This window comes from Bufo bufo, chromosome 10 (assembly GCF_905171765.1).
Source record: "Bufo bufo chromosome 10, aBufBuf1.1, whole genome shotgun sequence".
Lineage (NCBI taxonomy): Eukaryota > Metazoa > Chordata > Amphibia > Anura > Bufonidae > Bufo > Bufo bufo.
In genome coordinates, this window is record NC_053398.1 from 3,413,844 (window position 1) to 3,438,380 (window position 24,537).

General features: G+C 48.3%; 1 protein-coding gene across 1 annotated transcript in view; it reads left to right on the forward strand.

Annotated features, from left to right (window-relative positions):
- The first annotated feature begins 48 nt into the window (after positions 1–48).
- PARVA (parvin alpha) overlaps positions 49–24,537 on the forward strand; it is a 73,486-nt gene continuing 48,997 nt past the window's right edge. Inside the window, exon 1 of the mRNA XM_040409514.1 lies at positions 49–247. Coding sequence (XP_040265448.1) covers positions 112–247 — 136 coding nt within the window. The 5' untranslated portion in view covers positions 49–111. The remainder of the gene's footprint in view (positions 248–24,537) is intronic.

Genomic DNA, 24,537 nt, shown 5'->3' on the forward strand with positions numbered 1-24,537 from the left:
GAGCACTGGGAGCACTGGGAGGAGGAGGGAGCAGCTCCTGACATTGCTGGAATAATTCCGTTTCCGCTGGAGCAGAGCTCAGCCTCCCCTCCCTGCAGTCACCCAGCAATCATGGCCACGTCCCCCCAAAAGTCTCCCTCCACCCCAAAATCCCCGACCCCCAAGTCACCCCCGTCCAGGAAGAAGGACGACTCCTTCCTGGGGAAACTCGGAGGAACTCTGGCCAGAAGGAAAAAAGCCAAAGAAGGTAAGAAACTGCAACAATGTAACAGTATGAGGCTGCAGCACATCTCACCCTGCTCCTGGACATCATACACAGTGACTGCAGCACATCTCATCCTGCTCCTGGACATGATACACAGTGACTGCAGCACATCTCACCCTGCTCCTGGACATGATACACAGTGACTGCAGCACGTCTCACCCTGCTCCTGGACATGATACACAGTGACTGCAGCACATCTCACCCTGCTCCTGGACATGATACACAGTGACTGCAGCACATCTCACCCTGCTCCTGGACATGATACACAGTGACTGCAGCACATCTCACCCTGCTCCTGGACATGATACACAGTGACTGCAGCACATCTCACCCTGCTCCTGGACATGATACACAGTGACTGCAGCACATCTCACCCTGCTCCTGGACATGATACACAGTGACTGCAGCACGTCTCACCCTGCTCCTGGACATGGTACACAGTGACTGCAGCACGTCTCACCCTGCTCCTGGACATGATACACAGTGACTGCAGCACATCTCACCCTGCTCCTGGACATGATACACAGTGACTGCAGCACATCTCACCCTGCTCCTGGACATGGTACACAGTGACTGCAGCACATCTCACCCTGCTCCTGGACATGATACACAGTGACTGCAGCACGTCTCACCCTGCTCCTGGACATGATACACAGTGACTGCAGCACATCTCACCCTGCTCCTGGACATGATACACAGTGACTGCAGCACATCTCACCCTGCTCCTGGACATGATACACAGTGACTGCAGCACATCTCACCCTGCTCCTGGACATGATACACAGTGACTGCAGCACATCTCACCCTGCTCCTGGACATGATACACAGTGACTGCAGCACATCTCACCCTGCTCCTGGACATGATACACAGTGACTGCAGAACATCTCACCCTGCTCCTGGACATCATACACAGTGACTGCAGCACGTCTCACCCTGCTCCTGGACATGATACACAGTGACTGCAGCACATCTCACCCTGCTCCTGGACATGGTACACAGTGACTGCAGCACATCTCACCCTGCTCCTGGACATGATACACAGTGACTGCAGCACATCTCACCCTGCTCCTGGACATGATACACAGTGACTGCAGCACGTCTCACCCTGCTCCTGGACATGATACACAGTGACTGCAGCACGTCTCACCCTGCTCCTGGACATGATACACAGTGACTGCAGCACGTCTCACCCTGCTCCTGGACATGATACACAGTGACTGCAGCACATCTCACCCTGCTCCCGGACATGATACACAGTGACTGCAGCACATCTCACCCTGCTCCTGACATGGCACACAGTGACTGCAGCACATCTCATCCTGCTCGTAGACATGGTACACAGTGACTGCAGCACATCTCACCCTGCTCCTGGACATGGTACACAGTGACTGCAGCACGTCTCACCCTGCTCCTGGACATGATACACAGTGACTGCAGCACGTCTCACCCTGCTCCTGGACATGATACACAGTGACTGCAGCACATCTCACCCTGCTCCTGGACATGATACACAGTGACTGCAGCACATCTCACCCTGCTCCTGGACATGGCACACAGTGACTGCAGCACATCTCATCCTGCTCCTAGACATGGTACACAGTGACTGCAGCACATCTCACCCTGCTCCTGGACATGGTACACAGTGACTGCAGCACATCTCACCCTGCTCCTGGACATGATACACAGTGACTGCAGCACGTCTCACCCTGCTCCTGGACATGATACACAGTGACTGCAGCACGTCTCACCCTGCTCCTGGACATGATACACAGTGACTGCAGCACGTCTCACCCTGCTCCCGGACATGATACACAGTGACTGCAGCACATCTCACCCTGCTCCTGGACATGATACACAGTGACTGCAGCACATCTCACCCTGCTCCTGGACATGGCACACAGTGACTGCAGCACATCTCATCCTGCTCCTAGACATGGTACACCGTGACTGCAGCACATCTCACCCTGCTCCTAGACATGGTACACCGTGGCTGCAGCACATTGCAGTAGGTATACTATATCCTGGGGCAATACAATAAGGAAGGGGTGTCAGTGACAACCTGCAGCCTTGAAACCCCAATAGTCTCCATCTCCTCCAGTATCATCCGCCTGAGAGCAAGGGGCGAATGCTGCACTCATTACCAATACAGAAACTGCAGGAAAGCGCAGATATCCGTGGCCTCGGGCCCCTCCATGGCAGTGACTTGTCCACTTCTTGGGGCTTTATGTAGAGCTTGACTGAGACACAGAGGAACGCCACCCGATATCAGCGAAAACAACCGAGAATCAGTGCAAAATGATCAGAAAAGTCCAGTTTATTTCTCATTAATGCAGCATTTCAAGGTCTTGTAGAAATCATAGAAAAATATTAATCCATCTGTGTTCAAAGCTTATGGCCCCCATATAACACAACTGTGAGCGTACATGACTGCTCGGATCCTGGGTCACCTCCTGTATTATCCTCCAGAGGTGCACTCACTATTCTGCTGGTGCAGTCACTGAGTACATACATTACTTATCCTGTACTGATCCTGAGTTACATCCTGTATTATACTCCAGAGCTGCACTCACTATTCTGCTGGTGCAGTCACTGTGTACATACATTACTTATCCTGTACTGATCCGGAGTTACATCCTGTATTATACTCCAGAGCTGCACTCACTATTCTACTGGTAGAGTCACTGTGTACATACATTACATTACTTATCCTGTACTGATCCTGAGTTACATCCTGTATTATACTCCAGAGCTGCACTCACTATTCTGCTGGTGTGGTCACTGTGTACATACATTACTTATCCTGTACTGATCCTGAGTTACATCCTGTATTATACTCCAGAGCTGCACTCACTATTCTGCTGGTGCAGTCACTGAGTACATACATTACTTATCCTGTACTGATCCTGAGTTACATACTGTATTATACTCCGGAGCTGCACTCACTATTCTGCTGGTGCAGTCACTGTGTACATACATTACTTATCCTGTACTGATCCTGAGTTACATCCTGTATTATACTCCAGAGCTGCACTCACTATTCTGCTGGTGTGGTCACTGTGTACATACATTACTTATCCTGTACTGATCCTGAGTTACATCCTGTATTATACTCCAGAGCTGCACTCACTATTCTGCTGGTGCAGTCACTGTGTACATACATTACTTATCCTGTACTGATCCTGAGTTACATCCTGTATTATACTCCAGAGCTGCACTCACTATTCTGCTGGTGCAGTCACTGTGTACATACATTACTTATCCTGTACTGATCCTGAGTTACATCCTGTATTATACTCCAGAGCTGTACTCACTATTCTGCTGGTGCAGTCACTGTGTACATACATTACTTATCCTGTACTGATCCTGAATTACCTCCTGTATTATCCTCCAGAGCTGCACTCACTATTCTGCTGGTGCAGTCACTGAGTACATACATTACTTATCCTGTACTGATCCTGATTTACAGCCTGTATTATACTCCAGAGCTGCACTCACTATTCTGCTGGTGCAGTCACTGTGTACATACATTACTTATCCTGTACTGATCCTGATTTACAGCCTGTATTATACTCCAGAGCTGCACTCATTCTGCATACTTCAGAGCTGAAATCTTCCAGCAGCAGCCTGGTGTAGGTTTTCTGGCATGCACAGGGGAAGATTTATCAACACTGGTTCATCCGAACAGATTCCGCCTTTCATTTTCCAAAATAGCGCTGAAAGAGTAAAAGAGTAAACTCTGGTTGGTTGCTAGGGGCAACTCCGACAGTTTTTCTTTACACCAGTGATAAATCCCCCTCCATTAATTGTGACGAGGCGCACGTCCAAACATAAATTAGGGGCAACTTGCAGAAGCAGCGTCGATGTACAAAAAAGACCATCAGATAATGACAGTCTGAATAAATGACCCCCAGTGCGGGTTTTAGGGCTCATGCACACGAGCGCGTATTCCCCGTGCTCGGACCGCAAACAGTGGATCCACAATTTACGGCTACCGCCCGTGTGAACTCCGTATCATGGATCTGGACCTGTTGACTTGAATGGATCCGCAAATTACAAGATACGGCCCTGCACTGTTCTAACATGTTCTATGTTTGTGGTGTGGAACGTATCATGTGGATCCGTAAACAGCACGCACTTGGTCAGTAGCCGCGCCTTCCAGTCCGCAGCAGGGACCAGGCATACTCCTGTGCAGAAGCCCTTATTCTGGTGGGGTTTTAAGCAAATTGTTTTGGCCTTTTTTATGTATAAATTAGGCAGAAAAACATTGTGATTTTTGCTCCACTTCAGGGGGGGCTTAGTGTTTTCGTCTGCCTTAAGTGACGCCGTATCTGAAAAAAATGGATCCAGCACCATTGATTTACATGGTTTTTGGTGCTGGATCGTGTTTCTTCATTTTGCCATGCCGCACATAAAAACGCTGCGTGCATGGGAACAATCCAGAACGGAATGCATTGACATTGAATGGGGACAAAACTGAAGCGTTGTGCTGCGGTTTGAGACCCTGTGCCGGATCTCAAAACCGGACAGCACAACCCAGATATGAAAGTAGTGCCGCTCTAATGGTAGTCTGAGAAACAGACGCGCATGATAAATGACCCCCAATATGGACCCAAGTGCTGCCCGATCAGTGGAAAAACACATTAACGTCATTGGATCCGTGTGATGTCTGTGATCACTGACGTGTAAATAAGCCCTAAGGATAGAGGAACCCCCCCCCCCCCCCCATCAACACCCAAAGCTGCTCTGAAATTGGGGGGTCATTTACTAACTGTTAGTTCTACGTGTAGAAACAGTTGCAAGACCCCTTTATGAGACTTTTTTGTTGCACGGGTGTTTTTACGCCTGGAAGCGGGCTTAAAAAAAAATAAAAAAGGAGTGAAAACTACTCCGGTGAGGGCTGTCAGTCGGACCAGGAGTAGTTTTCCCGCCATGCGCACAGACTGCCGGCGGGGCCCCTCGTCATAAATTAGGTGCTTCTTTTGGCAGCGCAGAGGCGGTCTTTGTGAATGACCCCCCACGTATCTTTCTCGTTACTCACATCCTCCTGCACAGCTGAATCTGATAGCAGCACATGCTCTGTGCGGAACGGCGGGGTCTGCCGGGTCCTGACGTTTGGGTGTTGGGTCCGCACCCTCCTGTTGTGTTGCTTGTGTTTTAACTGGTTAATCAGAGTAATTTACCTGTAAACACCACACTGACGAGGGCAACGCGGTGTTAACGTCTTCCACTTGTAAAAAAAAATGTTATCTGCTTTTGATGCAACAAAATGGCAACATGTAAACTTGTCATACCCCACGATGTGTGGAGGGGCCAGGATAGCAGCACGAGTTTAGTGTTTGTTTTAGAGCTGTGCTGGATCCGCCTCTCATCAGGTGCACTGGGTGGGGTCATTAGTTTAAATAGCTCCTCAGCCCAGTGCCCTGAGCGGATTATAGGAATCATTGTGGTCTTGGAAGCTAGGAAGGAAGGTTGTCTGTTCCAGCTCAGAAAGATAAGTGTGATTTCCAGATTGGTTGTTTTGTGTCATCTCTCCCATCCAGGTTCTGTGCGAGCAGGCTGCTCCTATTTCCCCTCTTCACCATCTTAGGGAATTTAGGGTGTTTCAGCCCAGGCACGGGGACACATCATACCTACCATTAAGGTCTGCATGTGGGCTGAGCAGTGCAGGGAAAGAGGTCAGGGATTAGCTAGGAGGTGACCCTTCTCCTGTCTCTCGCCCAGAGCCTGGTTGGTGGGTTATCTGTGAGTCTGAGTGCACGCCCGCCGTGACAAAACTGGGCCTAATAAACATTCTACAATACGGCAACTGACGCCAGCGCGAGTGCAGGAAGGCATGCTGGGACTTGTTTATACAGAGAGTTGTCAACGTAGGCAATAATGGTAAATAAGTGATCCTTGTGTAGAGCTGCGCGCTTGTGTGAACATCAGTCAGATTGTATCGTCCTATTACTCCGGACCTTCTATTATCACATATGTATCGTCCTATTACTCCGGACCTTCTATTATCACATATGTATCGTCCTATTACTCCGGACCTTCTATTATCACATATGTATCGTCCTATTACTCCGGACATTCTATTATCACATATGTATCGTCCTATTACTCCAGACCTTCTATTATCACATATGTATCGTCCTATTACTCCGGACCTTCTATTATCTCTGTAAGGAATCGCTCTTTTAGGCAGGGCGGTGATGACAGACCAAAGTGAGTCCAAAGCGGGTTTTATTACGGGTCAGCATATACAGATGAACCCTTCCCAGTTATATCGCCAGCACCAGCATAACAAAACAACCAAAATAAATTCCTGCCCGTCTAGGCACTGGCTAATACACAGCGTTTCTAGCTCAGAATAGGACAGATCTGGCTTCACACAGCCTCACCGTCTGTTTTTATCCAAGCTCCCATTTTGCCCATTAACTTCTCAAAATGACAACCTGGGATGTGCTTTATTTCCCACTAACAATCCCAGCTGGACTATACCTGGACTATACCTGGGGATCCCTCAGGCTAGGGGAAAGCATGTCCTGGAAGGGGGTGGACTGGGAGGTCCCACGACCAAACCTACCCTCCCAGTCCAAATAAAATCCAGCTCTTGAACTTTAACAAAAATACTGTAGCTCCAGCAACTACGTGTCACTACCAGAGCTTTGAGACGTTCTCACAGCTCTGTTTCTCCACCCCTGTGATGATGTCACTACTAGAGCTTGGAGGACTTCTCACTGCTCTGTTTCTCCGCCCCTGTGATGAGCTCTTTACTTTCTGTTTCCTTCCTCCCAGCTGTTCCTCCTGCGTTTGATTTCCCTGCCTTTAAATCACCCCTCCTCCTTTTGTAGGCTGTGGATTATATTTCTCATATGAGTTGTAGCTCTTGCTTGAGTATCTTCCCTTGTATGCTATCCTTTCACTGGACCTGTGTTCTGCTGCAGCAAGTACTCCGGATATTGCCAGCCTGTCTTTGGATCCGTCTTCACTGCGGCTGCAGCTACTTCAGCTAAGTGTGCAGACATTGTAGTGTATCTGTGTGTTTTCTGACTGGATCCGAGGCGACCACGGTTCCCTCCATATACTGAGCAGGGCACCGGTGGCCGTGCCCCTTCCACTATTGTAGGGGTTACAGTAGTCATCAGTCTTAGGTACGTGGGCATGCCTCGTTCCACCATTAGGATCCGGGCATGGGCTTAGCAGCATAGGGAGAGCTTTGAGGGTCTGACAGGGGTCACCCTTTATCCTCCCTAGTTTGGGTCCGGTCAGTAGCTCTATTACCTGTGTATGCTCTTGTTGCTCACATACAGCCGTGACATTATAATCCACCAAAACCGTCCTTTTTTTACATGGATCCGCTTTCTGGCCTGGTTGACCGCATGCAGGGTCTTTCTTTGGAGGTAGCGGATCTCCGTCAATCTGACTCAGCTTCAAGCATTGGGCTCTGCTCCGGCCCATGGAGTCTGTTGCGAGCCAAAGGTCTCACTTCCGGAAACGTTCTCCAGGGGCAGTGAGAGTTTTGTTCGCTTCAGAGAGGCATGCAAACTCCATTTTTGCTTGTGTCCCCATTCCTCTGGTAATCAGGAGCAGAGGGTGAGGATTGTCATCTCCCTGCTCAGGGGTAATGCTCAGACTTGGGCTTTTTCGCTGCCATCAGGGGATCCCTCCCTTCGATCCGTGGAAGGATTTTTTGTGGCCCTGGGGCAGATATATGATGACCCGGATCGTGTTGCTCTGGCCGAATCTAACTTACGTTTTTTATGCCAGAACAAACTGTCTGCGGAGCTTTATTGTTCTGAATTTCGGAGATGGGCAGCTGATTCGGGTTGGAATGATGCTGCACTCCGGAGTCAGTTCTGTCATGGTCTCTCAGAGAGATTGAAAGATGCGTTTGCTTTCCATGAGAGACCAACGTCCTTAGAGTCTGCCATGTCATTGGCGGTACGCCTTGACAGGCGTCTAAGAGAAAGAAACGAGACCTCTCTGTCCTGCCATTGTCAGTCTAGGGGCAGTGGTGCGGACTCATTCAGTGTGCAGGGGCCTCATCCTGTCTCGCTCCCCTCTGAGGAGGAGCCCATGCAGCTAGGTCGACTTGCCCCTGATAAAAGAGGATTTAGTCCTCAGAGTATGGTGTGTTTTTGTTGTGGGGGCATAGGTCATTTGGCAAATGTTTGTCCGTCTAGGAGATTCTTGAACTGTACTAAGAGCGATAATAAGAGAAAAACCTCAAAAGGTAAATCATCAAACTCTGCTTCATCTGCTACTTTGGGCAAAGTTGATGTAGGAATTGATGCTTTTCCTCTGACCTGCAGTTCCCGTTTTCTCCTGTCTGCCAGGGTGGCGCTAGAGAGCAAAGTCATTTCTTGTGAGATTTTTGTTGATAGTGGAGCGGCCGTCAATCTTATTGACACTCAATTTGTAGCCATGCATGGTTTTCAGGTTTGCACATTAGAAAAGGATATACCTGTTTTTGCTCTTGACTCTGCTCCACTCTCTCAGAGATCTCTGAAGGGCATTGTTCACAATATCCGGCTAGCTGTAGGTGACACTCATGTGGAGGATATATCTTGTTTTGTCCTTAATGGATTGCCTTCTCCTCTAGTTTTGGGGTTACCCTGGCTCACTAGACATAACCCCACTATTGATTGGCAAGGAAGGCAAATAAATGAGTGGAGTGACTTTTGTAGAGAGAATTGTCTCACAGCGACTTTTGCAGAGGTGTCTACTAAAACTGTGCCATCATTTCTCTCTGATTTCTCGGACGTGTTTTCCGAGAGCGGTGTTCAGGAGCTACCTCCTCACCGGGAGTTTGACTGTCCCATTAACCTCATTCCCGGCGCCAAGCTGCCAAAAGCACGCCTCTACAATCTCTCACAACCGGAAAGAATCGCAATGCGAACTTATATCTCCGAGAGTCTCGAGAAGGGGCATATTCGTCCCTCAAAGTCACCTGTGGCCGCGGGTTTTTTTTTTGTTAAAAAAAAAGATGGCTCTCTGAGACCTTGCCTAGATTTTAGGGAGCTGAACCGTATCACGATTCGCGATCCCTATCCCCTTCCTCTGATCCCGGACCTCTTCAACCAAATTGTTGGGGCCAAGGTTTTTTCCAAATTGGATTTGAGAGGCGCGTACAACCTGGTCAGGGTCAGAGAGGGGGATGAATGGAAAACGGCCTTTAATACCCCTAACGGGCATTTCGAGAATCTCGTTATGCCTTTCGGCCTGATGAATGCTCCGGCCGTCTTTCAGCATTTTGTTAACAGTATTTTCTACCATTTAATGGGGAAATTTGTATTGGTGTATCTTGATGATATTTTGATTTTTTTCCCCTGATGTTCAGACCCATCAGGATCATCTTTTTCAGGTTCTGCAGATTCTGCGGGAAAATAAATTGTACGCCAAGCTGGAGAAATGTCTTTTTATGGTATCGGAGATTCAATTTCTGGGTTTTCTCCTCTCTGCTTCTGGTTTTCCGCATGGATCCGGAGAAGGTCCGTGCTGTACTTGAGTGGGAGCTTCCTGAGAATCAGAAGGCATTGATGCGCTTTCTGGGTTTTGCGAACTATTACAGAAAGTTCATTTTGAATTATTCCTCTGTTGTCAAACCCCTCACTGACATGACAAAAAAGGGGGCGGATTTTTCCTCTTGGTCGGAGGAGGCGCTTGCAGCCTTTTCTAAGATTAAAGAGAGTTTTGCGTCTGCTCCCGTCTTGGTGCATCCCGATGTTTCCTTACCTTTTATTGTTGAGGTGGATGCTTCCGAGGTGGGTGTGGGTGCAGTTTTGTCCCAGGGCCCTTCTCCTGCCAAATGGCGACCCTGTGCCTTTTTCTCTAAAAAACTCTCTCCGGCAGAGAAAAACTATGATGTGGGAGATAGGGAGTTGTTGGCCATCAAGTTGGCTTTCGAGGCATGGCGCCATTGGTTGGAAGGGGCCAGGCACCCTATCACCGTTTTTACCGACCATAAGAATCTGGCATACTTGGAGTCGGCCAGGCGTATGAATCAGAGACAGGCCAGATGGTCTCTGTTCTTCTCCAGATTCAATTTTGTCGTTACATTTCGCCCTGGGATCAAAAATGTGAAGGCTGATGCTCTCTCTCGCTGTTTTCCGGGAGGAGGAAACTCCGAGGACCCGGGTCCCATTTTGGCGGAGGGGGTAGTTGTTTCTGCTCTATATTCTGATTTGGAGGCCGAGGTCCAGGCTGCCCAGACTGAGGCACCTGCCCGTTGTCCTTCTGGGAAGTTGTTTGTGCCTCCTGAGCTACGTCACAAACTCTTCAAGGAGCATCATGATACTGTTCTTGCTGGTCACCCCGGGAGTAGAGCCACGGTAGATCTCATTGCTCGGAGATTTTGGTGGCCGGCTCTTCGTAAGTCGGTGGAGGGTTTTGTGCCTGCTTGTGAGACGTGCGCTCGCGCTAAGGTCCCTCGTTCACGGCCTTTAGGTTCCCTTCTCCCGTTACCCATACCTTCCCGTCCTTGGACACACCTGTCCATGGACTTTATCACGGATCTTCCTCGTTCCTCAGGGACGTCGGTGATCCTGGTGGTGGTGGACCGTTTTAGCAAGATGGCTCATTTCGTACCTTTCCCTGGTTTACCCAATGCTAAAACATTGGCGCAAGCTTTTGTCGACCATATTGTTAAATTGCACGGCATTCCCTCTGATATTGTTTCCGATAGAGGCACGCAGTTTGTGTCCAGGTTCTGGAAGGCTTTCTGTTCTCGCCCGGGGGTTCGGCTGTCCTTCTCTTCTGCTTTTCACCCGCAGTCGAATGGTCAGACTGAGCGCCTCAATCAGAATCTGGAGACATATTTGCACTGTTTTGTGGCAGAGAACCAGGAGGATTGGTGTTCATTTCTCCCTCTTGCTGAGTTTGCTCTGAACAACTGTCGTCAGGAATCTTCTGATAAGTCACCATTCTTTGGTGCATATGGGTTCCATCCGCAGTTTGGGACATTCTCGGGAGGGGCTCTTTCTGGTTTACCTGAGGAGGAGAGATTTTCCTCGTCTTTGTCTACCATTTGGCAAAAGATTCAGAGTAATCTTAGAAAGATGAGTGAGAAGTATAAGCGTGTGGCTGATAAGAGACGTGTGCCTGGTCCGGACCTGAATGTGGGTGATCTGGTGTGGTTGTCTACAAGAAATATTAAACTGAAGGTTCCCTCCTGGAAATTGGGTCCCAAGTTTATTGGGCCTTATAAAATCTTGTCAGTCATCAATCCTGTTGCCTTCCGTCTTGATCTTCCACGGGTTTGGAAGATACATAATGTATTTCACAGATCTCTCTTAAAACCATATGTCCAGCCCACGGTACCCTCCTCTTTGCCTCCTCCTCCTCCGATTTTGGTTGATGGCAATCTGGATTTGGGTCCTGGGTGTCCGGAGTCCACCCGTAGAGGGGGGGGGGGGGGGGGGGTACTGTCACTACCAGAGCTTTGAGACGTTCTCACAGCTCTGTTTCTCCACCCCTGTGATGATGTCACTACTAGAGCTTGGAGGACTTCTCACTGCTCTGTTTCTCCGCCCCTGTGATGAGCTCTTTACTTTCTGTTTCCTTCCTCCCAGCTGTTCCTCCTGCGTTTGATTTCCCTGCCTTTAAATCACCCCTCCTCCTTTTGTAGGCTGTGGATTATATTTCTCATTTGAGTTGTAGCTCTTGCTTGAGTATCTTCCCTTGTATGCTATCCTTTCACTGGACCTGTGTTCTGCTGCAGCAAGTACTCCGGATATTGCCAGCCTGTCTTTGGATCCGTCTTCACTGCGGCTGCAGCTACTTCAGCTAAGTGTGCAGACATTGTAGTGTATCTGTGTGTTTTCTGACTGGATCCGAGGCGACCACGGTTCCCTCCATATACTGAGCAGGGCACCGGTGGCCGTGCCCCTTCGACTATTGTAGGGGTTACAGTGGTCATCAGTCTTAGGTACGCGGGCATGCCTCGTTCCACCATTTGGATCCGGGCATGGGCTTAGCAGCATAGGGAGAGCTTTGAGGGTCTGACAGGGGTTACCCTTTATCCTCCCTAGTTTGGGTTCGGTCAGTAGCTCTATTTTCTGTGCATGCTCTTGTTGCTCACATACAGCCGTGACACTACGTTTGCTGAAGCCAGCGCCATCTTTCTGGATTTTACTTACCTCACCCAGTTGAGGTACCTGGGTTGGACATACACCCCTTTCAGGACTTTACCACATCACATATGTATCATCCTATTACTCCAGACCTTCTATTTAGAGATGAGCGAATTTCATGTTATGAAATTCGTTCACGCTTCATTTGGTGGTAAAAGCAGAATTGCGTTATGGATTCCGTTACCACAGATCATAATGCAATTTTATGACGGAATGTATAACAGAATGCCTTTGAGACATTCCGTTATGGATTCCGTCATAATAGAAATCTATGGCCTACATAACGGATCCGTCCCATTTCCATTATGCAGGAGAGGTCTCCCCTGCATAACGGCAACGGGACGGATCCGTTTGGCAGCCCATAGACTTCTATTATGACGAAATCCATAACGCAATTCTGCTTTTACCACCAAACGTCAAAAGGAAAACTGGTAAAAAACGTATTTTGACCGCTTTTTCCGGAACTTGCTTGGAAGGATTCCGACCCAAGTCATCGGACAGATAAGGGGTTAACTTTTATTTGCAGGGTAGTCAACGTGTTTCGAGTGCTGGATTGCCCTCTTATTCAGGACTGTACACACTTATGATACCTTGATGTCTCCTGTCCTTTTTCACTGCTCCTTTACAGACAGTTTACCACCAAACTCCGGACCTTCTATTATCACATGTATCACCCTATTACTCCGGACCTTCTATTATCACATGTATCATCCTATTACTCCGGACCTTCTATTATCACATGTATCACCCTATTACTCCGGACCTTCTATTATCACATATGAATCGTCCTATTACTCCGGACCTTCTATTATCACATTTATCATCCTATTACTCCGGACCTTCTATTATCACATGTATCATCCTATTACTCCGGACCTTCTATTATCACATGTATCACCCTATTACTCCGGACCTTCTATTATCACATGTATCATCCTATTACTCCGGACCTTCTATTATCACATGTATCATCCTATTACTCCGGACCTTCTATTATCACATGTATCATCCTATTACTCCGGACCTTCTATTATCACATGTATCACCCTATTACTCCGGACCTTCTATTATCACATATGAATCGTCCTATTACTCCGGACCTTCTATTATCACATTTATCATCCTATTACTCCGGACCTTCTATTATCACATGTATCATCCTATTACTCCGGACCTTCTATTATCACATGTATCACCCTATTACTCCGGACCTTCTATTATCACATGTATCATCCTATTACTCCGGACCTTCTATTATCACATGTATCATCCTATTACTCCGGACCTTCTATTATCACATGTATCATCCTATTACTCCGGACCTTCTATTATCACATGTATCATCCTATTACTCCGGACCTTCTATTATCACATGTATCATCCTATTACTCCGGACCTTCTATTATCACATGTATCACCCTATTACTCCGGACCTTCTATTATCACATGTATCATCCTATTACTCCGGACCTTCTATTATCACATGTATCATCCTATTACTCCGGACCTTCTATTATCACATGTATCATCCTATTACTCCGGACCTTCTATTATCACATGTATCATCCTATTACTCCGGACCTTCTATTATCACATGTATCACCCTATTACTCCGGACCTTCTATTATCACATATGAATCGTCCTATTACTCCGGACCTTCTATTATCACATGTATCACCCTATTACTCCGGACCTTCTATTATCACATGTATCATCCTATTACTCCGGACCTTCTATTATCACATGTATCATCCTATTACTCCGGACCTTCTATTATCACATGTATCATCCTATTACTCCGGACCTTCTATTATCACATGTATCGTTCTATTACTCCGGACCTTCTATTATCACATGTATCATCCTATTACTCCGGACCTTCTATTATCACATGTATCATCCTATTACTCCGGACCTTCTATTATCACATGTATCACCCTATTACTCCGGACCTTCTATTATCACATATGAATCGTCCTATTACTCCGGACCTTCTATTATCACATGTATCACCCTATTACTCCGGACCTTCTATTATCACATGTATCATCCTATTACTCCGGACCTTCTATTATCACATGTATCATCCTATTACTCCGGACCTTCTATTATCACATGTATCGTTCTATTACTCCGGACCTTCTATTATCACATGTATCGTTCTATTACTCCGGACCTTCTATTATCACATGTATCACCCTATTACTCCGGACCTTCTATTATCACATATGTATCATCCTATTACTCCGGACCTTCTATTATCCCATGTATCATCCTATTACTCCGGACCTTCTATTATCACATGTATCATCCTATTACTCCGGACCTTCTATTATCACATGTATCATCCTATTACTCCGGACCTTCTATTATCACATGTATCATCCTATTACTCCGGACCTTCTATTATCACATGTATCGTCCTATTACTCCGGACCTTCTATTATCCCATGTGTCACCCCATCTCACACATCCCCTGCCACGGGCTCCTTTTCCACCTGTATCTCTCTACATCTGGTTGTTTTGGTTTCTTGTAGTCGGGGTGCCCCTCGTGTACAGTATATGACTATATAACTGATGCCCCGTTGGCCCTCCTGCTCTGTATTACATCGCTCTGCAGGAATGTTCTGTGGTATTAGGGTTTCCGGCTGCGGGTGACTTCATAGTCGCCCCATACAATGAGGTCAAATAACAAATTCCATTCCAGACACTTCATCATAAGAACTTGTTGTGTAGAAGAATAAAGATGAGGGAAATTCTGCGTCGCTCTCCGGCCCATGTGTGGCAATAGGACACCTGATCTCAGCTGCTGCAGAACCTCCTAATTCACACCTCAGCTGCTGCAGAACATCACAATACACACCTCAGCTGCTGCAGAACCTCCTAATACACACCTCAGCTGCGAAGAACCTCCTATTACACACCTCAGCTGTGAAGAACCTCCTAAAACACACCTCAGCTGCGAAGAACCTCCTATTACACACCTCAGCTCCTGCAGAACCTCATATTACACCTCAGCTGCTGCAAAACCTCCTCATACACACCTCAGCTGCTGCAGAACCTCATAATACACACCTAAGCTGCTGCAGAACCTCATCACACACACCTCAGCTGCTGCAGAACCTCCTAATACACACCTCAGCTGCTGCAGAACCTCCTAATACACACCTCAGCTGCTGCAGAACCTCCTAATACACACCTCAGCTGCTGCAGAACCTCCTATTACACCTCAGCTCCTGTAGAACCTCCTAATACATACCTCAGCTGCTGCAGAACCTCCTCATACACACCTCAGCTGCTGCAAAACCTCCTCATACACACCTCAGCTGCTGCAGAACCTCCTATTACACCTCAGCTCCTGTAGAACCTCCTAATACATACCTCAGCTGCTGCAGAACCTCCTCATACACACCTCAGCTGCTGCAAAACCTCCTCATACACACCTCAGCTGCTGCAGAACCTCCTCATACATACCTCAGCTGCTGCAGAACCTCCTAATACACACCTCAGCTCCTGTAGAACCTCCTAATACACACCTCAGCTCCTGTAAAACCTCCTCATACACACCTCAGCTGCTGCAGAACCTCCTAATACACACCTCAGCTGCTGCAGAACCTCCTAATACACACCCCAGCTGCTGCAGAACCTCCTAATACACACCCCAGCTCCTGTAGAACCTCCTAATACACACCTCAGCTCCTGTAGAACCTCATAATACACACCTCAGCTCCTGTAGAACCTCCTAATACACACCTCAGCTCCTGCAGAACCTCCTAATACACACCTCAGCTGCTGCAGAACCTCCTATTACACACCTCAGCTCCTGCAGAACCTCCTAATACACACCTCAGCTCCTGCAGAACCTCATAATACATACCTCAGCTGCTGCAGAACCTCCTAATACACACCTCAGCTCCTGTAGAACCTCATAATACACACCTCAGCTCCTGTAGAACCTCCTAATACACACCTCAGCTCCTGCAGAACCTCCTAATACACACCTCAGCTCCTGCAGAACCTCCTAATACACACCTCAGCTGCTACAGAACCTCCTAATACACACCTCAGCTGCTGCAGAACCTCCTAATACACACCTCAGCTGCTGCAGAACCTCCTAATACACACCTCAGCTGCTGCAGAACCTCCTAATACACACCTCAGCTGCTGCAGAACCTCCTAATACACACCTCAGCTCCTGCAGAACCTTCTAATACACACCTCAGCTGCTGTAGAACCTCCTAATACACACCTCAGCTGCTGCAGAACCTCCTAATACACACCTCAGCTGCTGCAGAACCTCCTAATACACACCTCAGCTCCTGTAGAACCTCCTAATACACACCTCAGCTCCTGTAGAACCTCCTAATACACACCTCAGCTGCTGCAGAACCTCCTAATACACACCTCAGCTGCTGCAGAACCTCCTAATACACACCTCAGCTGCTGCAGAACCTCCTAATACACACCTCAGCTGCTGCAGAACCTCCTAATACATACCTCAGCTGCTGCAGAACCTCCTAATACAGACCTCAGCCGCTGCAGAACCTCCTAATACACACCTCAGCCGCTGCAGAACCTCCTAATACACACCTCAGCTCCTGTAGAACCTCCTAATATACACCTCAGCTGCTGCAGAACCTCCTAATACACACCTCAACTCCTGTAGAACCTCCTAATACATACCTCAGCTGCTGCAGAACCTCCTAATACACACCTCAGCTCCTGTAGAACCTCCTAATACACACCTCAGCTGCTGCAGAACCTCCTAATACATACCTCAGCTGCTGCAGAACCTCCTAATACACACCTCAGCTGCTGCAGAACCTCCTAATACACACCTCAGCTGCTGCAGAACCTCCTAATACACACCTCAGCTGCTGCAGAACCTCCTAATACACACCTCAGCCGCTGCAGAACCTCCTAATACACACCTCAGCCGCTGCAGAACCTCCTAATACACACCTCAGCCCCTGTAGAACCTCCTAATATACACCTCAGCTGCTGCAGAACCTCCTAATACACACCTCAGCTGCTGCAGAACCTCCTAATACACACCTCAGCTCCTGTAGAACCTCCTAATACATACCTCAGCTGCTGCAGAACCTCCTAATACACACCTCAGCTCCTGTAGAACCTCCTAATACACACCTCAGCTCCTGTAGAACCTCCTAATACACACCTCACCTGCTGCAGAACCTCCTAATACATACCTCAGCTGCTGCAGAACCTCCTAATACACACCTCAGCTGCTGCAGAACCTCCTAATACATACCTCAGCTGCTGCAGAACCTCCTAATACACACCTCAGCTGCTGCAGAACCTCCTAATACATACCTCAGCTGCTGCAGAACCTCCTAATACACACCTCAGCTGCTGCAGAACCTCCTAATACACACCTCAGCCGCTGCAGAACCTCCTAATACACACCTCAGCCGCTGCAGAACCTCCTAATACGCACCTCAGCTCCTGTAGAACCTCCTAATATACACCTCAGCTGCTGCAGAACCTCCTAATACACACCTCAGCTGCTGCAGAACCTCCTAATACACACCTCAACTCCTGTAGAACCTCCTAATACATACCTCAGCTGCTGCAGAACCTCCTAATACACACCTCAGCTCCTGTAGAACCTCCTAATACACACCTCAGCTCCTGTAGAACCTCCTAATACACACCTCAGCTGCTGCAGAACCTCCTAATACACACCTCAGCTGCTGCAGAACCTCCTAATACACACCTCAGCTGCTGCAGAACCTCCTAATACACACCTCAGCTGCTGCAGAACCTCCTAATACACACCTCAGCTGCTGCAGAACCTCCTAATACACACCTCAGCTGCTGCAGAACCTCCTAATACACACCTCAGCTGCTGCAGAACCTCCTAATACATACCTCAGCTGCTGCAGAACCTCCTAATACACACCTCAGCTGCTGCAGAACCTCCTAATACACCCCTCAGCTCCTGTAGAACCTCCTAATACACACCTCAGCTGCTGCAGAACCTCCTAATACACACCTCAGCTGCTGCAGAACCTCCTAATACACACCTCAGCTCCTGTAGAAGCCTAATGCATCCTTTAGCTGCCCCATATAGCTATACTCAGCCTGCAGCCACATGATTTTCTATGGCCGCAGACACCCTTGGTGGTTTCTACTTTTCTAATCCTTTACAGTGGGGGGAATAGTTTCCTTCTGACGTCCACAGGATATTTAGTTGTTCAGCCTCTGGTGACCTCGAGATTCCGATCAGAATAAAGGCCGCGGAGGGGATATTGTCCGAGGTTTCGACTCCTCTCAATGCATTCATTACATTGGTGTTAGACTTGAATATGTGGGACATTCCTTCTCTCCTGCCGGAGTCATGCAGATCTCTGTGAAGGTCACGACGCTTGTGCACACACAGGTGAAGATACAAAGGAGGAGGAGGAATTATCACATCTCGCTACTTTTTCAATGGCCGCCTCCGTGGCACCGCGGCCTGCCGCTCTGTATATGTTATCGCTGGAATCCGGAGTATGTGTCTTTTGAAAAGAAGACATCTGATGGAACGAGAGGTTAACAAAGCAAGAGAACATTGAAATTCTTGCAGAGATTCAGAAAAATCGGGAAGAAATTCAATTATTTCTCGCAAATTGTCACGTGTCAGGGACATGGAGGAATGGAGGCGGATATCTTACGTACCTCATTGGCGGACACAATGGCCGTTTAATATGGCTCCCTGACCCTCTCTGATAATGGAGGCAGCCCTGTAATCATCGCGGAGACTTACCTGCCGGCCATTCAGGTGCCAGAACGAGTCCTGCTCTGTCTTAAAGGCGGTATCGCACGTGACGACCGTTAACAAGTGTTTGTATGAACGCTCTTCAGCGATCATCTTGCAGTGAAATACGGACGCCAATTGCTGTTCATCGTCGGCGATACTCATACTGTCTAATAGCGATCTGCTGCCAGCAAACCACTAGGGGACGAGCGATGGCACAGCGATCACTCCCCTCCATACTGTGGAGGAGATCGCTGCATGTAATAGCTGCAGCCTCCTCTGCCGGCGAGCAGGAAACGCTTTCCTCACGACAATCACTTGCTCAGTTGGCCTGTGTAATACATGTCCCCGCTCTGACTAGAGGGCACATAGACGGGTTGTCCCCGTGATAATTTCAGCATTTAAAGGGCAGTTCCAGACACCACTGATTTTACTGTGAATGAGGCAAAAATCATCCCTAAGTGACATAATAAAGATATTTTGTAACAAAGATTTTACCAATTACTAGTGATGAGCGAACTTCATGTTTTAAAGTTTGAGTTCAGCGTTCAGGTTTTCTGGCAATTCGGTTATGTATTCCGTTACCGCGGGCCGTAACAGAATTCTGTGATATGCAGAACGGAAGCCTTTAAGAGGCATTCCATCATAATAGACGTCTATGGGCTTCTGGAGTCCTCTCCTGTAGATCCGTTATGTGGCCCATAGACGTCTATTATGATGGAATGCCTCTTAAAGGCTTCCGTTCTGCATATCATAGAATTCTGTTACGGCCCGCGGTAACGGAATACATAACGGAATTGCCACAAAGCCCGAACGCCGATCTTCAAAACATCGTCCCTACCAATCACCTTTCTTTCTTATGTTCACTGCCACTCCCATCATGCCTCAGGGCAAAGCCCAGGTTATACTCTCTGGGAGGAGCTTCCTCCTCAGCTCACTGTCTCCCCCTGCTGGTTAATGTTCATTTCTTTTTTTAAAGAAAGCAAAATGTTCTCCAGGTAAAACTGCTGCACCGTGTAAAGGGTTTCCTTGAGGCATAACACTCTATCAGTATTGTCTGGAGTCTCCCTTTAAATTGTATCTAAAAAGGGCTCATGCACATGACCGTAGCCTGTTTTGTAGTCTGCAAATTGCAGATCCGCAGAACATTGATACCAGCCATGTGCAAAACAAAACGTTCTGGCCTCTATAGAACAGTTCTGTAAAACGGACAAGAATAGGACATGTTCTATTTTTTTGCGGGGTCGCAGAACGGACATCTTTTGTGTCCCCATTAAAGATGAGCCCTAGTGTAAATGTATGCCCCTTGGACAGCCGCACCTCTGGGGTAACGCCACTTCCTTGCCCCTGCCTTTAGCCCCCTGATGACTGATATTCTTGGCTTTGATCCTTTACTGTTTTTAGGGATTTCCCCCGTTTTGGGTGTCTTGGCTGTGGACCTCCGCTTTCCATCTTTGGCTACACTTACTGGGGGTCATTAAGAACTTTATTAATAGTCGCAAGTCCCTGTTTTGACTGGCCGTGCGACAATATTTAATCAGACAGCTGTTTTTTTTACGCCGTGTTGGAGGCCAAATTTACTACTACTCCAGCCATGGGGTCATAAATTCGCCAAATCTCCTGGCAGAGTAGGGAAAAAAGCTGGTCTTAGTAAATGACCCCCCCTGTCCGCTGTCTGGCAGTGGAGGATTCAGCATTCTAGAGCCTGAAACAAAGTTATATCTGGAGGCTAAGCTCCGCCCCATTACACATCTAAGCTCTGCGCAGTCTGTCTGCTAAGCTCCACCTCATCACACATCTAAGCTCTGCGCAGTCTGCCTGCTAAGCTCCGCCCATCACACATCTAAGCTCTGCGCAGTCCGCCTGCTAAGCTCCACCCCATCACACATCTAAGCTCTGCGCAGTCCGCCTGCTAAGCTCCACCCCACCACACATCTAAGCTCTGCGCAGTCTGCCTGCTAAGCTCCACCCCATCACACATCTAAGCTCTGCGCAGTCCGCCTGCTAAGCTCCACCTCATCACACATCTAAGCTCTGCGCAGTTCGCCTGCTAAGCTCCACCCCATCACACATCTAAGCTCTGCGCAGTCTGCCTTCTAAGCTCCGCCCCATCACACATCTAAGCTCTGCGCAGTCTGCCTGCTAAGCTCCGCCCGATCACACATCTAAGCTCTGCGCAGTCTGCCTTCTAAGCTCCGCCCCATCACACATCTAAGCTCTGCGCAGTCTGCCTGCTAAGCTCCGCCCCACTTTCAGCTTAGCGGTGCAGCCTGGGAACTTCTGCTACTACAATGCAGCTGGGAAGGGCTCCCCTCCCTTCTGGGCCCCTGTAGTCAGCAGGGGACCCCCTAATTTCTGGGGTCCCAAATATTTGCCTGCTTTTCAGTCCCCCACTGCTCTCTGGCGCCGCTGACCTCTGGCTTTGCTCTGGACCTTACCTGCTGGTTTGTACTGTGTGGTGACCACCAATCTGATAGCCCCCTGCAGCAAAGACCATGAAAGGGTTAAAGGTTGAGACAAGGGCTCCCTCCAGATTCTGCACCCCAAGTCATCCAAACCAGCCCTGGTATGTAGGGTGCACGAGAGCGAAAGTGAGCACCGATACATTAGCTGTATGATCCGGACTAGGCCAGGAAAAGGTCTTCAGGACAATGACAGACAGCTGACAGCAAGCGGAAATGTGGATGACAGTGAGGAATTAAGACCCAAAGCTGCAGAAGATGTCATCATAGGAGGGATGAGCCCTCGGAGCGTCCGCGTCTCGTTAACAGCCTCTCCATTCACACTTCAGTTGAATTGCCAAGGTGACTGCGATGAAAGACTGCGTTACGTAACCCCACTATTACTGTTCCTGTAGATTCCTCCCCTTTGTTTAAAAAGCCACTTGTGTTTTTTCGTGTGTGCCCGCCGTGTTCGGAGACTTGGCATTATCCCTCAAGGGGAACAGAAAAATGAGGCTTTGTCTTTGAACCGACATGGAAGTGTGGTTAATATCACCGCCATCTATATGTAAAGAGAGGACCCCGCCATTGTTTCCATTCTAGCGAGCGCTGCATCTTTATGTCAGCGCACAGAACTCGCTGTCCACATGATGGCCGGTGCCATCAGGGGAATACAATAAATATTTTAGAAGCGCCATTGTCTGTCGCAGCGGGAAGAATATGTCTGACTGCTGCTAATTAACTGCGATTCACAGGAGCAGTTCATGGCCGCCGGATCGGAGAGAAGTTTTGACAAGCTCTGCGCTCGGCTACCTTGACACTCGGAGAATGCGCCGAGCTCCAGCAATTTCCTTCTCTTCTATTGTCTCATTGCACAAAATTTCTGCATTGTTATATCTTGCATTGTGTTTCCTCTTTGCTTTCATATCTTCGTTACTGGTGCTGATTTTGTTACAGTGTATCAGTGTAGGCAGAAAACATAGGGCCACAGTGGGCACCATTCTCCACTCATCCTGCTGGAGTCCAGCGCCATCTCGCCACTTTTGGTCAGCAAATTCCACTGCCTTCCCACTGTAAGTCCCAGCACATCCCAGTTACAATCCAGTCTGGCTTTGGGTTGTCTCGCTGCAGTTAGACTGCCTTATGCTGGGCTCAACTCTGCGCACGTCCCGGCTTCGCTTCTGTCTTGTCCTTCGGATTTTTACTTATGTATTTTATTACTTTATGTAGCACCAACATATTCCATGGAGTTGTACAGAGATTGTCATCACGTCGGTCCTTGTCCCCACTGGGGGCTCACATTCTAAATGGAAACTTGAGTATCCAGAGGAAATCCACACAAGCAGGGGGAAAACGTACAAACTGCATGCAAATGTCAAATTTAAACCCAGGACCCCAGTGCTGCAAGACATCAGTGCTAACCACTGAGCCAAATGGTGTGCTTGCTTAATAACCTTGGACGAGGGGAGCTCAGCTCTATGATTATCAGTCATATAATTCTGGCTGCCTGGGCCTCCACTAGGGGGAGCTCCCTGCACATGGATTAGTACAGCTAGGGTTGCTCTCGATAGGAGCTGTATACATCTGTATTCAGTCAGCTCCCCCTTGTGGCAGCCGCAGGCAGTCACTAGGACAGAGTCAGGGCATGCAGGTCACTGTCCCTGTGGTAGGTACGCCACTGACTATGGGTGTCTCTTGGGAGGCTAAACATAGCAGCAGTGCAAATCTGCCCCCATCCTGGGCTTCCAGACTGAACGCTGATGTCAGCGCTGATGCTTTGTAACGAACTGCAGCTGTGTGATCTCTGCTAGGTCAGGACAAAGGATATTTCCATCCACTCACGAGGTCTTGATGTTTTGAGGCCTCTAGTTCCTCTGCAGGCTTGCAGCTACTTGGTCTTTTAAACTGCATTTCTCATCCTTCGCCGCTGGATGGAAGATTACTCCAAGTATTTGCTGAGGTTCTGGCTAATTCATATTCCCCCTCCTTCCAGCTTCAGGATCATGACCTTTTTCCCCCCAATACATGGTTTTGCAACGTAGGATCATGTGACCACATAGGGAGCCGCCGCTTCCCGCTGTATTAACCCTTCCACTGTGCGTTAGGTAACATTACCAAAGAGGTTATTATACCGACAGACCTATCTTCTGACCTTGGCTCCATCCTCTGGTTGCAAAAGTAATTGCACCCCTTCTAGAGCAGATGGAAGGAGCCTTCCAGGGGGTGTTCAGGCGTTGCCTCCCGGGGCAGCGATGGGTTAATAGTCTAGGGCTGCGCACTGTCTTCCAGATGGTGTCTTACTGTAACACGACTCATATTGTTTAGATTATCCCAGTGCAAATCCAGTTCCTTATTTACCTTTTATGGTAGTAAGTGCGGAAAATTGACTACAGATGCGAGGCGGTAAGGATGATGGCTGGCGTCCCATCAGAGGGCGCTCCGCTACATGCACGATCGTACAGATAAAAATAAAGAGAGCGGTGTAGGATGTCAGCGCAATAACCGTTCTGGGCTGGGGCAGCAGAAAGTCAGCTTTTTTTGAAATTTTAGTTTTTAGAGTTTTTTGTGTTCGAAGCTGAAGTTGTTTTCTTAAAGGGAACACACCTTGTTTTTAAAGAAAAAGCACTAAAGTTGTCAGCTGAGAAAAGAGGACCTTCCGCTGCCACCATCTACTGTACATTTAAAGAGGTTCTCACAACTGGAAATGTGTGACACAGAGTATTGGGCACCGGCTGATAACAGGGAGCAATAGATTGTATTCTGTCCTACAGTCATCTTCCCCCCTGAAATGGCTGATAACAGGGGGCAATAGACTGTATTCTCCTGTCCTACAGTCATCCTCTCCCCTGAAATGGCTGATAACAGGGGGCAATAGACTGTATTCTCCAGTCCTACAGTCATCCTCTCCCCTGAAATGGCTGATAACAGGAGGCAATAGACTGTATTCTCC